The 14451-nt window shown below is 37.1% G+C and overlaps 1 protein-coding gene across 1 annotated transcript in view; it reads left to right on the top strand.

The window, feature by feature from the left end:
• Window positions 1-12896, top strand: part of LOC138305047 (uncharacterized) — a 106138-nt gene extending 93242 nt beyond the window's left edge. The window contains exons 19-29 of the mRNA XM_069245454.1: window positions 680-792; window positions 1299-1498; window positions 1855-1917; window positions 2480-2553; window positions 3371-3452; window positions 3903-3955; window positions 4300-4355; window positions 5585-5828; window positions 6601-6723; window positions 10340-10442; window positions 11804-12896. Coding sequence (XP_069101555.1) covers window positions 680-792; window positions 1299-1498; window positions 1855-1917; window positions 2480-2553; window positions 3371-3452; window positions 3903-3955; window positions 4300-4355; window positions 5585-5828; window positions 6601-6723; window positions 10340-10442; window positions 11804-11914 — 1222 coding nt within the window. The 3' untranslated portion in view covers window positions 11915-12896. The remainder of the gene's footprint in view (window positions 1-679; window positions 793-1298; window positions 1499-1854; window positions 1918-2479; window positions 2554-3370; window positions 3453-3902; window positions 3956-4299; window positions 4356-5584; window positions 5829-6600; window positions 6724-10339; window positions 10443-11803) is intronic.
• Window positions 12897-14451: the final 1555 nt, after the last annotated feature.

Here is a 14451-nt window from a genome sequence, read left to right as displayed (position 1 = left end):
ATGTTGTCATATAGGAAATAAATTTGTCCATGCATTAATTTATGATTTAGTGAATTGTCTCAAGACTAAACAAATGAGTTTACCAATCTTAACCCATCCACCCCTGAAGACACATTTAGACTGTTCTTGTTCCAATACTGGAGCAGTCCATTATGAGATTTCAGGGGTGAATGTGTTAATTTGCTTGTAATGGTTATATTGAATACTAGTGTATATCTTTAAGCTTAAAGTTTTGTTATCAATCTAAAATTATACATTAAACAATTAGATCATAACTTTTGATTATTTGAGCCTTTCATTTTAAATGTTATGATTTATTTGGAATAAATTCACATCACTTTCAATTGAATGATATCCACAAGGGAAAGTAAGAAAGGTATACTGTCTATAAACTTATAATACATATAAATGCAAGGAATTAAATTATGACCAATCCATGGTTTGCTGTTCTGTCTTTGCAATAATACAGAGTTGTCTCCCTTGTGGATATGTATTGATTGTGACGTCATTACTTTGTGAGCAAAGATTAAGTTGTTTTCAGTGAAAAATATGATGTTACACTTTATAAACACATGACATAACGATCAGTACCTACCCCCAAGGGCAGATAATTCTGTAATATATGCTTCTACAGAATATTGTCAGTTTCTGTCTAAAATTCATGTATGTTTATCTGCAGGGAATACATTAATTCTAATGAACGGACTGTTGACAGTATGTACTATAAACGAGCGGTTGAGGGACGTATTCAAGATGGCTACAACTATACATTCTCAATGCCTGTTGGTGAAGGTTTGTCTCTCTTCCAGAAGATATTTGATTCTGCTTATACATTGAAGTACAACCTTCCTTAGAGACCACCTGTGTCTAAAGAGTCCACCTGCTTTTTAAGACCACTTTTCTATGGTCCCAAATGACATCCTTCAACACAGTTCAACCTGTGTATAAAGACCACCTGGCTATGAAGACCATTTCGTCTGCATCATGAGTGGTCTTTATAGACAGGTTTGACTATTTACTGTAGATATGGATAATTTTGTGAGTGATTCATTTAGTTATTTGCCAGCATGAATATTTCATGGTGTTGTTATATTCGTTGTGAATGTATCTTTAGACTTTTAGGTACACAGTTAATACGTTCACGAAATATTATGCTCTAGGGAGTAAAATGTTCGCAATCTAGTGATATTCGTTTAAATATTGTAAATTACTTCCTTGGGTAACTCCTCAGGTAAATGTTCACATTTACAGTATTAACTAGAACCAGTAATACTCCATGATCTGTTTGTGTTACATAGCTTACACCGGAGACGAGAACAACGTGGTCACCATCAGTGTACCTCTGGAAGTAGGGGTCCCTCAAGCGGGACCCACACAAGACCTGTTCCCTATGGTCTTGGGACTTCAGATGAAATACCGACAAATCATGAAGAAAATTGGGGACATTATTCAAACTTGTGGAAGCATTAGTGACTGTGATGTAACGTGTGGAAGTCATGTATGTAAAAAGTCTTCTCTTAACTCATTCATCCCTGAAAATTAGTAATAAACTTATGACAGCCTTTGAATCAGAGCAGTTCAAATGTCTTCAAATTATAACGGTTGAATACTGTGTAGGTTTCTCTTATTTCATATGCTACTTTTGTATTTCTTATGTAGAAGAAAATCATGATGGAAGACAGAAAAATCTGATAGTTTCTTTATCTTTTGGAGCCCCTTTTTTATATAAATTGTATTGATATACCCATGTGTTTGTTTATGAATTTATGCCTGGATTGCACCCACAGGAGGCCCAACGTGCACTAGGCCAAAAATCATAAATTGTTTGTTTAACTGTCCTGATTTATTTTACAGCGTGTTAATTGTTACTTACTGGATAACAATGGATATGTTATGTTGAGCAAAGACCCTGTGGAGGTAAGGTTTGACCATGAATTACAGCTTAAAGTTCATAAACTCAAACTCATTTAACTTCGCAAATTCATGACCCAATATTTATTGTACCGTATTCGACCCAATAAGCGTGCCCATCCCTATTAGTTGCAGCAAGTGCTCCCCCCTTTTGAGGCCAAATATAATACACACTGAAACTACCGTATTTGACCGCAAATAAGACCCCTCCTGCAAATAAGACCCCCCACCTATTTTGACACATTTTCAGATTTAGGGGGGATGTCTGCAAATAAGACCCCCCACCACTTTTTCAGTTTACTGGATGATGGAATTGAGCAATGGAGTAATTAAAAATATCAACAAAAGACTTTGTATCGGGACTTATTTTTGTTTGTTTTATCGTCATAGAAAAATCATAGGTTTCTCCTTTTTTTTGGCAAATTGATTTAATCTGTGCAATTATTTTGTGAAATGTCAGCCCAAATTTATTTCTATTAATGCCCCTTTATTTTTTCACAAAACTTTACCCTACATCTCTATGTACACTTGACTGGAGTACCATCAAACCACTTTGTATTTGTATTAGAATGGGGCCTTCTTTGGTGAAGCCAATGGTGGAGCAATGATGAGGGAAATGTTAGACCGACGTTTATTTCAAGAGTAAGTATCAAGAACCTTGACAAATTAATTCAATTACTATTAATTCTTATAGTAAAAGTTTCGCAATATTCATACAGGTGGACAAATTTCCTCAAATGCTCTTTCTAACCAGAACCCTTAAACCCAGCTGGATTCGAAAGGTCAGAGAACATTTACCTCTTTGATGTGTCCATACATGCCAACCCTCCCTATTTTGGAGGGAGACTCTCGATTTGAACCCCCATTTTAGGCCATTTTAGCAAGTCCAAATTCTTTAATATTCAAACGGTCAAAAATGTGACTATACCATCAGAAAGAACAGGTCAAAATATGCAAAAATGATTTTTTCAAAGGGGGTTACTAAATAGACTTTCTTGAGGTTAACAATTTCAACATATGAAATTGGGAATTTCAAAAAGTTGACAAGTATGTGTGTCCTTTTCCTTTAAATTGCTACTTGTCATAAAGTACGAAACAAATTTTAACCGAACTATCTTTCACACATTATTGTGGGGACAAGTTTTGAGAATTAAAATTTAAATACTTGTAAAAGTATGAAACTTTATATTTTTGTTCTACAACTTTATCCAGATGGAAAATTTCTTTATCAGAGAAGGAAAAAAGTTACCTGTTGGTAGTCATAGTTCTGATTGACTTCAAATGATAAGTTATACAAAAGATTCCACAGCACAATAAAATAATTACATTAATTTTTAAAAGATTGATTTAAACCAGTTAAAAGTTTAGAATACAAAATTTTAAGATTAATCTTTTCACTGTTTAGTAAAAGATATAGCTAGGTTATAGAAGATTGTATCATGGATATTTATTTTCCAAGGATAAACTTCCTGGACTATCAGGGTATGTGTGAATCCGATGACAGCGAAGACAATGATAGTTCAGCACCGCGTCTGCTCAATGTAAGTACACTTAGAATAATCCTTCAAACTAGTGATTTAGTCAGTAGACTAATACTAAACATATATACTGCATTCAAAAAATTCAGTTTTAACACTGTATACTGCATAGTGGCTAAAATTTTTGGGTGACTTACCATTATTTTTGTTATATATTCACATTTTCACTAACTTCCATGAATTTTAAGGTAAAGGATTTTAGGAATCTGTGAACTGCCTCCATAGAAAACTGCAAAATATTCACTCCACAAATTTAAAGCACTATACAAGTAATGATTGCAAATGTTGTGTATATGTCTTAAAGGATAAATGGTGCCTGCCATCAGAATGAGCTGGTGAAATACACGGTTTCACACAATTTGAATACCAGGACCACTTAACTATAAAGAGCATCTTTTCTCTTACACTTGGATGGCCTTTATTCTTACCTAAAGGGTTTTCTCTCTTTTTCAGCCATTCAAAACATTGTTAAGTGTAATTGTGTGGACATTTGGTGAAATCGCTTTGTAAGTACAAGAATTGTCTTATGTTGAAAATTGGCAACTTTGTAAATTGTAATATCAAAGTAGGGTAAGTGAAATGAGTGGGATCCCAGTTTTTTACGAAGGCATTGATCCCGACATGTATGTAACTGGTGTAAATTGTAATATTAACCTTTAGATTTTGTTTAAAAATGTCATCTGGTCTTTGTCATTGTGTGCGTGAGAAGAGGGGACAAAAAGTGGTTTAGATAGTGAAATATTGCTTAAATTTTAAAAAGTTTCCTTTGAAAGAAAAAAACCCGAATTTCTAGTTTAGTTTCAAATGTCTACAGTTTTAACACTACATAATTTGTATTGAACTTTGACAGGTTTTTGTCTCAGTGGTCACTTCAAAGCTGGTTCTATGGCTCGTACTTTACTGAAGGTAAGAAAGACTATTTTGATTTACTGCTTACTCTCACAAGCATTTGACAAAACAATTGACTTTCTCCATTGTTACTAGACACCGATTTTATATGAATAGTGATCAACTTAATAAGCCCAGGGCACTTAGATAATTAAAGGAAATGAGGGGGCACATAACAGGAGGGCAAATAAAGAATTTTGGTCGTCTTATTTTCAGTCTACATTGAATAATTTTGAGGTGCTTCAAATTTGGGACAAGAACATTTACTGGGTCAAATATGATAAGTGTGTTTTTGACTTAGATTAAGTCTGTTTTAACTAATCTTGGACAAAACAATGATATTTTAATAGTTTGTTCAAAGGGAACTCAATTTTTAGCTCACCTGGCCCGAAGGGCCGGTGAGCTTATGTCATGGCGCGGCGTCCGTCGTCCGTCCGTCCGTCGTCCATCTGTCCGTCAACATTTCCTTTAAATCGCTACTAGTCATAGAGTTCTGCATGGATTGAAACCAAATTAGGCCAGAAACATCCTTGGGGGAAGGGGAATAGAACTTGTGTAAATTTTGGCTCTGACCCCCCGGGGACAGGAGGGGCGGGGCCCAATAGGGGAAATTGAAGTAAATCCTATAAATCGCTACTTGTCCTAGAGTTCTGCATGGATTGTAACCAAATTTGGCCAGAAACATCCTTGGGGGAAGGGGATCAGAACTTGTTTAAATTTTTGCTCTGACCCCCCGAGGACAGGAGGGGCGGGGCCCAATAGGGGAAATTAAGGTAAATCCTATAAATTGCTACTTGTCCTAGAGTTCTGCATGGATTGAAACCAAATTTGGCCAGAAACATCCTTAGGGGAAGGGGAATAGAACTTGTATAAATTTTGGCTCTGACCCCCCTGGGGACAGGAGGGGCGGGGCCCAATAGGGAAATTTAGGTAAATCCTATAAATCGCTACTAGTCTTAGAGTTCTGCTTGGATTTTAACCAAATTTGGCCCAGAAACATCCTTGGGGTTAACAGAATTCCTATAATTTTTGGCTCTGACCCCCTTGAGCAGAAAGAGTGGGGCCCAATAGGGGAATTAGAGGTAAATATTCAAGTAAATATTCAAATTCCTTCAGAAAAGAAACAATGAACCTTACTAGGCATTACAAACCAGGTGAGCGATACAGGCCCTCTGGGCCTCTTGTTTTCTGAGTCCCACTGGAAAAGCATGAGTCCCTATTATTACCTTACAAAATGATTATTTCAGCCACAACAACCCCAGCCACATCAATTGGTAACGACTGTCAGTCATTGGAATACGATGTGGAAAAAATGACCCCCAATCAAATGGAGTTATTTTACTACCATTTTAAGAAGATGCCGCATTGCCAACCTTATAGCTTCGTAACCCGACCTTGCCACAAACGCATGACCTTATACAAAGCTGATTTTCGACGTTTACGAAATCCACGAATAAAGGGAACCATTTATGGCTGTGACAATTGTAATATGTAAGCAATGATATTGATGTTTTATAATTCAGATTTATGATAGAATACAATTCTTGTGATAAATAAAAGATCAAATTGTTTTGAAAAAGTGTATACGTTGGACATTCATCTCTATGTTACATCTTTACATATTACACAGGAATCTCCGTTGTGGTAAGTTATCAATTGTGACATCCCATGATTTTGTGAGAGAAACTTTCATGAATTTCTCTGAAAAACATTATTTTACATTTGCAAACACATGACAAAACAATTGATACCTATCCGCAAGGGCAAATAACTCATTGCTATGCAAAGATGATAAAGTCAATCTCTTCGAAATTGATTATTTTATTGAAAACTAAATTCTTTTTTCACAATTTAGTTTTTAAAAAAACCTTATTAGTAGAAAAGTTGGATTCATAGTGAAGTGTACTATGCTTTTGCTCCCAAAATTGTTATTTTAAAATTACTTTCAAACCTGTCTATATATTAAAACTACCATATGAACCAAAAAGAAATCATTTTAGTCAAGCGTTTTTTATACAAAGGTCAAATTGGGTTTATATTGATCATTTGGGAAGCCGAGGAAGTGATCTTGTTGAAAAGGTGGTCTTTATACAGAGGTGGTCTATATACAGAGGTGGTCTATATACAGAGGTGGTCTTTATACAGAGGTGGTCTTTATGTCTTTATACAGAGGTGGTCTTTATACAGAGGTGGTCTCTAAGGCAGATTTGACTGTAGTCATGTATATGAAGTATGTTTAAATCCTTATATTGTTATGTTTCAGGACTTATGTAATCCAGTGGATTCCCAACACAAACCTCATCTTCGTCATCTCCACGGCAGGCTGTGACTGTTCAGGGCGACCTGGTTTTGTACAGCCTATCATTGGAGAAGTACCAGTGCCTCATATCCTTAGTTATAAACTAAACATGGGAAGAATCAGTGGCAGCACTATAAACATATAGACTGGTTCAGTGGGGCAGCACTATAAATGTGGACTTGTTCATTGGGGCAGCACTATAAATTAAACATGGACTGGTTCAGTGGGGCAGCACTACAAACATATAGACTGGTTCAGTGGGGCAGCACTATAAATGTGGACTTGATCATTGGGGCAGCACTATAAATTAAACATGGACTGGTTCAGTGGCGGCTAGTAAACTATAAACATGGGCTGGTTCGGTGGGGCAGCACTATAAACTAAAATCATGGACTGGTTCGGTGGGGCAGCCACTATAAACTAAACATGGACTGGTTCGGTGGGGCAGCACTATAAACTAAACATGGACTGGTTCAGTGGGGCAGCACTATAAACTAAACATGGACTGGTTCGGTGGAGCAGCACTATAAACTAAACATGGGCTGGTTCAGTGGGGCAGCACTATAAACTAAACATGGACTGTTAAGTGGGGCAGCACTATACACTAAATATGGACTGGTTCAGTGGGGCAGCACTATAAATTAAACATGGACTGGTTCAGTGGGGCAGCACTATAAACATATAGACTGGTTTCAGTGGGGCAGTACTATAAACATGGGCTGGTTCGGTGGGGCAGCACTATAAACTAAACATGGACTGGTTCGGTGGGGCAGCACTATAAACTAAACATGGACTGTTCAGTGGGGCAGCACTATAAACTAAACATGGACTGGTTCGGTGGAGCAGCACTATAAACTAAACATGGGCTGGTTCAGTGGGGCAGCACTATAAACTAAACATGGGCTGGTTCAGTGGGGCAGCACTATAAACTAAACATGGACTGGTTCAGTGGGGCAGCACTATAAACTAAACATGGACTGGTTCAGTGGGGCAGCACTATAAACTAAACATGGACTGGTTCAGTGGGGCAGCACTATAAACTAAATATGGACTGGTTCAGTGGGGCAGCACTATAAACTAAACATGGGCTGGTTCGGTGGGGCAGCACTATAAACTAAACATGGACTGGTTCGGTGGGGCAGCACTATAAACTAAACATGGACTGTTCAGTGGGGCAGCACTATAAACTAAACATGGACTGGTTCGGTGGGGCAGCACTATAAACTAAACATGGGCTGGTTCAGTGGGGCAGCACTATAAACTAAACATGGGCTGGTTCGGTGGGGCAGCACTATAAACTAAACATGGGGTGGTTCGGTGGGGCAGCACTATAAACTAAATATGGACTGGTTCAGTAGGGCAGCACTATAAACTAAACATGGGCTGGTTTAGTGGGGCAGCACTATAAACTAAACATGGACTGGTTCAGTGGGGCAGCACTATAAAATTAACATGGACTGGTTCAGTGGGGCAGCACTATAAACTAAACATGGACTGGTTCGGTGGGGCAGCACTATAAACTAAACATGGACTGTTCAGTGGGGCAGCACTATAAACTAAACATGGACTGGTTCGGTGGAGCAGCACTATAAACTAAACATTGGCTGGTTCAGTGGGGCAGCACTATAAACTAAACATGGGGTGGTTCGGTGGGGCAGCACTATAAACTAAACATGGGGTGGTTCGGTGGGGCAGCACTATAAACTAAATATGGACTGGTTCAGTGGGGCAGCACTATAAACTAAACATGGGCTGGTTCGGTGGGGCAGCACTATAAACTAAACATGGACTGGTTTAGTGGGGCAGCACTATAAACTAAACATGGACTGGTTCAGTGGGGCAGCACTATAAAATTAACATGGACTGTTCAGTGGGGCAGCACTATAAACTAAACATGGGCTGGTTCAGTGGGGCAGCACTATAAACTAAACATGGGCTGGTTTGGTGGGGAAGCACTATAAACTAAACATAAACTCGTTTAGTGGGGCAGCACTATAAACTAAACATGGGCTGGTTCGGTGGGGCAGCACTATAAACTAAACATGGACTGGTTCGATGGGGCAGCACTATAAACTAAACATAAACTGGTTCAGTGGGGCAGCACTATAAAATTAACATGGACTGTTCAGTGGGGCAACACTATAAACTAAACATGGGCTGGTTTGGTGGGGCAGCACTATAAACTAAACATGGACTGGTTCGGTGGGGCAGCACTATAAACTAAACATGGGCTGGTTCAGTGGGGCAGCACTATAAACTAAACATGGGCTGGTTCGGTGGGGCAGCACTATAAACTAAACATGGACTGGTTCGGTGGGGCAGCACTATAAACTAAACATGGGCTGGTTCAGTGGGGCAGCACTATAAACTAAACATGGGCTGGTTCGGTGGGGCAGCACTATAAACAAAACATGGGCTGGTTCGGTGGGGCATCACTATAAACTAAACATGGACTGGTTCGGTGGGGCAGCACTATAAACTAAACATGGACTGGTTCAGTGGGGCAGCACTATAAACTAAACATTGACTGTTCAGTGGGGCAGCATGGACTGGTTCAGTGGACAGCACTTAGACTAAACATGAACTGTTCAATGGGGCAGCACTTTAAACAAAACATGGACTTATTTAGTGGGCAGCACTATCAAAAAAATCAAAGTACTGTAAGTACTGCAGTCCTTAAGCCTTTGTGTTCATGATTTTATAAGTTATTGTTGTTATCAATAATTTTCGCACATCTTTACATTGCAGATAAATCTAGTCTTCGTATATAATGCTTGTAAAAGTGAAAGCATTAAATTAATTTTTTTTTTTTTTTTGCTTTCTTTCATGCCAAGACACGAAATAGTTTGATACAACTTCTACAAAAACAAAAATAAAACCAAAAAAGGGAGGGTCAATAATATGACAAATAAGAATATGTGTATTACAATTGCATGGTTATGCATCGATTTCTTACAATTGTAAGGGGTAGATATAACATCAGTGATAGTCACCACTGGAGTATTATTGATGCAGGTAACTCAGTAGTAGCGCATTACGTCAAATCAGATTTGACCACTAAACCCCTTACATAATGAAAAGTTTCAAGCTCATCTGATCCAAATGGCAGAGATATGGCCGTTTGAAAAATCACGATTTTGTTGTGTTCATCCCAAACGTTTTATAATCCAAAAATCATTATTTGTATGTCACAAGAATTAATATTGTATATATTGATTTAATGTTAGTGCTTCATAGAATCATGAGCTTTTAATATGTTATAATCACAAAAATTACCGTATCGTTTTGACTTTTCAATGCATAGGTCCTATAATTTTACATGTTACAAATAAGAGCAAATGATTTTTGGCCAGCTATAGTGAAGTGAATGAGTACATCGGTCACCAAATTGACAATTTCATGTTACATTTTTACATGTTTATTGTAATTGTAAAAGTGATTTCGTGCAGGGATGTTTTCCATGTAACATAGTTTAAGCATAAAAACACAATTTACAGTACATAAATTTCTTGTGTATAAATCCTGGAAGCCATTTGAATGATTTTTACAGCTTTGTTCATTGGTTTTCAATAGATCAACGATGAAAAAATAGCATGTCAAAATTTTCGTCCAGTTTATAACTTTAATTACATTAGTCCTCTGTCAGGGAGGACTGACATGTATTTGAGAATTATAATTATTTGCCTTGACTGACATGTTTACAAACAGAAGAGCAATTTTGTAGTCGCCTAGAAAATCAATCAAGTTATAGACGGCAGTCTTATAGCAGAGACAAATTCAAATGTTTAGATGCAGATGATGACACGGTAAGTATTATAAAAGTAATATAAACCTTCTTATTTTGCCTCAAATCCAAAAGATAAACAGGTAAGTAAATCAGTGTACTGATTGACGTCACCGAGTACTTATGATGTCAGATGACATATAACCACAAGTTCTCATTGGTTAAGATGACACATTACCACAAGTTCTCATTGGTTAAGATGACACATTACCACAAGCCCTCATTGGTTCAGATGACACATTACCACAAGCCCTCATTGGTTAAGATGACACATTACCACAAGCCCTCATTGGTTAAGATGTCCCAACATATAACCACAAGCCCTCATTGGTTAAGACGTCCTGACATATTACCACAAGTATTCATTGGTTAAGATGTACCAATATATTACCACAAGCCCTCATTGGTTAAGATGTCCCGACTTATTACCACAAGCCCTCATTGGTTAAGATGTCCTGACATATAACCACAAGCCCTCATTGGTTCAGATGTCCAAAAATATAACCACAAGCCCTCATTGGTTAAGATGTCCTGACATATAACCACAAGCCCTCATTGGTTAAGATGTCCCAACATATTACCACAAGCCCTCATTGGTTAAGATGTCCCGACATATAACCACAAGCCCTCATTGGTTAAGATGTCCCAACTTATTACCACAAGCCCTCATTGGTTAAGATGACATATAACCACAAGCCCTCATTGGTTCAGATGTCTCGACACATGACCACAAGCCCTCTTTGGTTAAGATGTCCCAACTTATTACCACAAGTTCTCATGGATTAAGATGTCCTGACATATAACCACAAGTACTCATTGATTAAGATGTCCCGAAATATTACCACAAGTACTCATTGGATAAGATGTCCTGACATTTACCACAAGCCCTCATTGGTTAAGATGTCCCGACATATTACCACGAGCCGTCATTAGTTATGGTGAACGAAATGATTTCAACATAAATGTTCATGTTGTATCATCAAATGTCCAACTGTTAATGTCATGGTTTTAAATGTTCTACGGCATTTGACCTAATAAGCGACCAGGGCAGTTATAAGATTAAAAAATGAAAGGGTGCTTAATAGGACTAACATTAGGGTAACATTTCACAAAATAATTCCTCAGAGTAAGCCATTAATCCATTTACAAAAGAAATCAAATTGAGAAACCTACACAGTTTTCATAGTTTCATTTTGTATCTAAGTCAAAGTAAGTGAAATTTTATTGTCAAAAAGAAAGATGGCCGCTTTAGGGATAGGAGTGCTTATTGGGTTGAATACATTTTTTTTTGGTATGTGTCGTCCATTATTGGATAATAAATTATTACATGGAACACAACCTCAATCATCCTAACACTGTAGCTGCTTATTTTGTTTATTTCAGGAGGATGATACTCGCTGTGGACAAGGCCAGATAAGAATGTCTATATTAGTGACGATATGTTGTGTATTATTAACACTGATAATTCACAGGAAAACTAGTTTGTGTTCCTGATACTAACATCACCAGTCGTTCATAAAAAACGACCTTACGAGGAAGGTCAATAATGATTTGGCTAGATCACTGTGACACAAGCGCCATTCGTCAAAACACCTATAACAGAGTGAGATGAGCTGGCGGGCCACAAGGTATTCCCACAATAAATTGGACCCGATTTCAAGGATTGTTATAAGTGCAGTTGGGCAGTATAAAATTGATAAGCAAACCTCAGCTTAAACACACCCTGTACATTAATCACTGGTAGACACAGGTACTTCAAGTCTTCTATTGTCCAATATTTGACAAACTTATTAAACACATAGTTGTATATTTTTTGAAAGAAATAACACAAAATCTACAAAAATCACACAATACGATAGCTGTTACTGTTGTAAGCTATCTATAGAATGTGCCAGTTGTGCTTACTTCTCATCGATCTGGTCACTTTGCCTGTTTGCTGCAAGATTGTAGTTCTAATGACTTCTAACCAGGTCAAGCGGTGTCACATGAAAAGTGTAGGTAGGCCGGTGTAGTTGCTCTAATCACCAGTGTTTAACACAGATTGACATCAAACACGCCTTTTATCATTTTACCAAATCCTTGAGAAACATGGGTATACTTACAGTCTGGTTATGAAGCTAAAAACTATAAGATTACAAAAATGTAGAAGAAAGGAATTGTGAGCAATTGTATCATTTGTAAACAACCTCCATAAGGAGGTAAATGGAGGTGTCTGATTGGTTGAAATGTTTTGAATGACATGTTAGGGTAGTAGTTATCCTGAGGAGAAAACTTAACAATGGATCCTCAATGGTCCGAACACACATAGTCCGGAAAACTCACAACGCAGACGTAAATGAAATGGAACAGATTTCATGTATTAACTTCATGAACAGATTCCAAACGTCTGGAAAATTCACAATCCTGACAGAAATATCAAGGAGTGGATTTCATTATGACTTGTAAACAGAATTTGGAAGTTTGGTAAATTTCCTATCCAGACAGTTTGGGTGTAGGACGAAAAGTGTTCGGATCATGGAGAGCCCATTGTATTTTAACTATCGGTATTATGTTTATACACCTTAAAACCAATATGTCAAATGCTGAATGTTTGTTAAGATGTTTGAAAGTTGAGTATATGATGTAACATAAAATTAGTGAATTATAAGGTTGTGAGTACTGTGCTCAAGCTGTTTTCTGGCAAAATTGATGAAGGTCTAATCTAAAATTACCGTTATTTATTATTTTAATAATTCCAATGAAAACACTTCTTACAATGGTAAGAACAGTGTCATTTTGATGACATAAAAAATCTAGTGTCTTGAACTTTCAGAATTAGAAATACTTTATTTTATTCCATTTTTGATCTGCTCTGCATTTTATTCCCTTTTTGATCTGCTTGTGTATATAAATAACAATAATTTGATATAAGCACAGTCAAATGTGTCTATAAAGACCACCCAAGAGATAGAATGGAAAGCCAGACGGTCTTTATATACAAGTTGAATTGTGTTGAAATCGACCATTTAGGACCCTAGAAAAGTGGTCTTATGAAGCAGGGGTTGTTATACACAGGTATTCACTTAGGCAGGTGTAACTGTACCTGTGTATTGTATTTATGCAATCTATATACCAATATAATCTTAGTCCAAGTTTCCTCTAGCTTTGGTACCAGACTTGGACTTTATGAATGATTGCAATCTGTTAGAGGGCCATCCTACCAAATATCTATCTGTCAGATTTGTCTAAATCTGGTTAAAGTGTCTGAGGAAAGTCTAACTTATCCCCACTCCCCTAGATACTCATTTGAAATATTGTATTACAAAGGGTGGAACAGTTCATAATGAATTTTCAGGGGTGAATGATTTAATGATATTTGCACCTGTCAGGAATCTGAAACCTCTCAAATGGTGGTAAGTTTAATTTGCACAGGGTCAAATTTTGTCGTAATATACTGTATATATGCAAGATTTGAAGTATAGAAATGTGCTGACAAGTAGTTGACCATCTTATTTATGGCAGATATGTAATACTTCTTGAGAAATATACCCAAAGAAATGCTGGTTAATCAGTAGATTCTGTTTTGTCCTTAGTTATGACCACCTGTTTATGAACCTGATCTAGTGATGTTATGATTGTTTATAAACAAAAATACCTGGTACATAGGCGTGTAGAATGTCTGACATTTTTATCAGATAACAAGTGCTCCTTATTGGACTGTATTAGTTCATCAGTTTAGAATTAACACTTACATCGTTTAGGTAATGAGGAAACACGCGTGATTGAGAATGATACAGATAACATTATGTTTTACCCGACATTTACAATTATTACTAATTCTGTGATAAAAAAAATTCTGCTCTCCATCATGAAGGTTGAAGTTGTAAGACAAACTGTTCGACTGTACAGGAACTTAGCTGACATTATCTGCAAAGTTATATTGTTTGATATATATAAAATTCTATACATACATAGGGTATACCCAATTATTTTGTGATTTCGTTGGACTTTGGTAAAAAAAATTGAATTTTTTGGACAACCTTGCCCCGTCT

Source organism: Argopecten irradians, chromosome 12 (assembly GCF_041381155.1).
Source record: "Argopecten irradians isolate NY chromosome 12, Ai_NY, whole genome shotgun sequence".
Taxonomy (NCBI): domain Eukaryota; kingdom Metazoa; phylum Mollusca; class Bivalvia; order Pectinida; family Pectinidae; genus Argopecten; species Argopecten irradians.
This window is presented reverse-complemented; position numbering and strand designations above follow the sequence as displayed.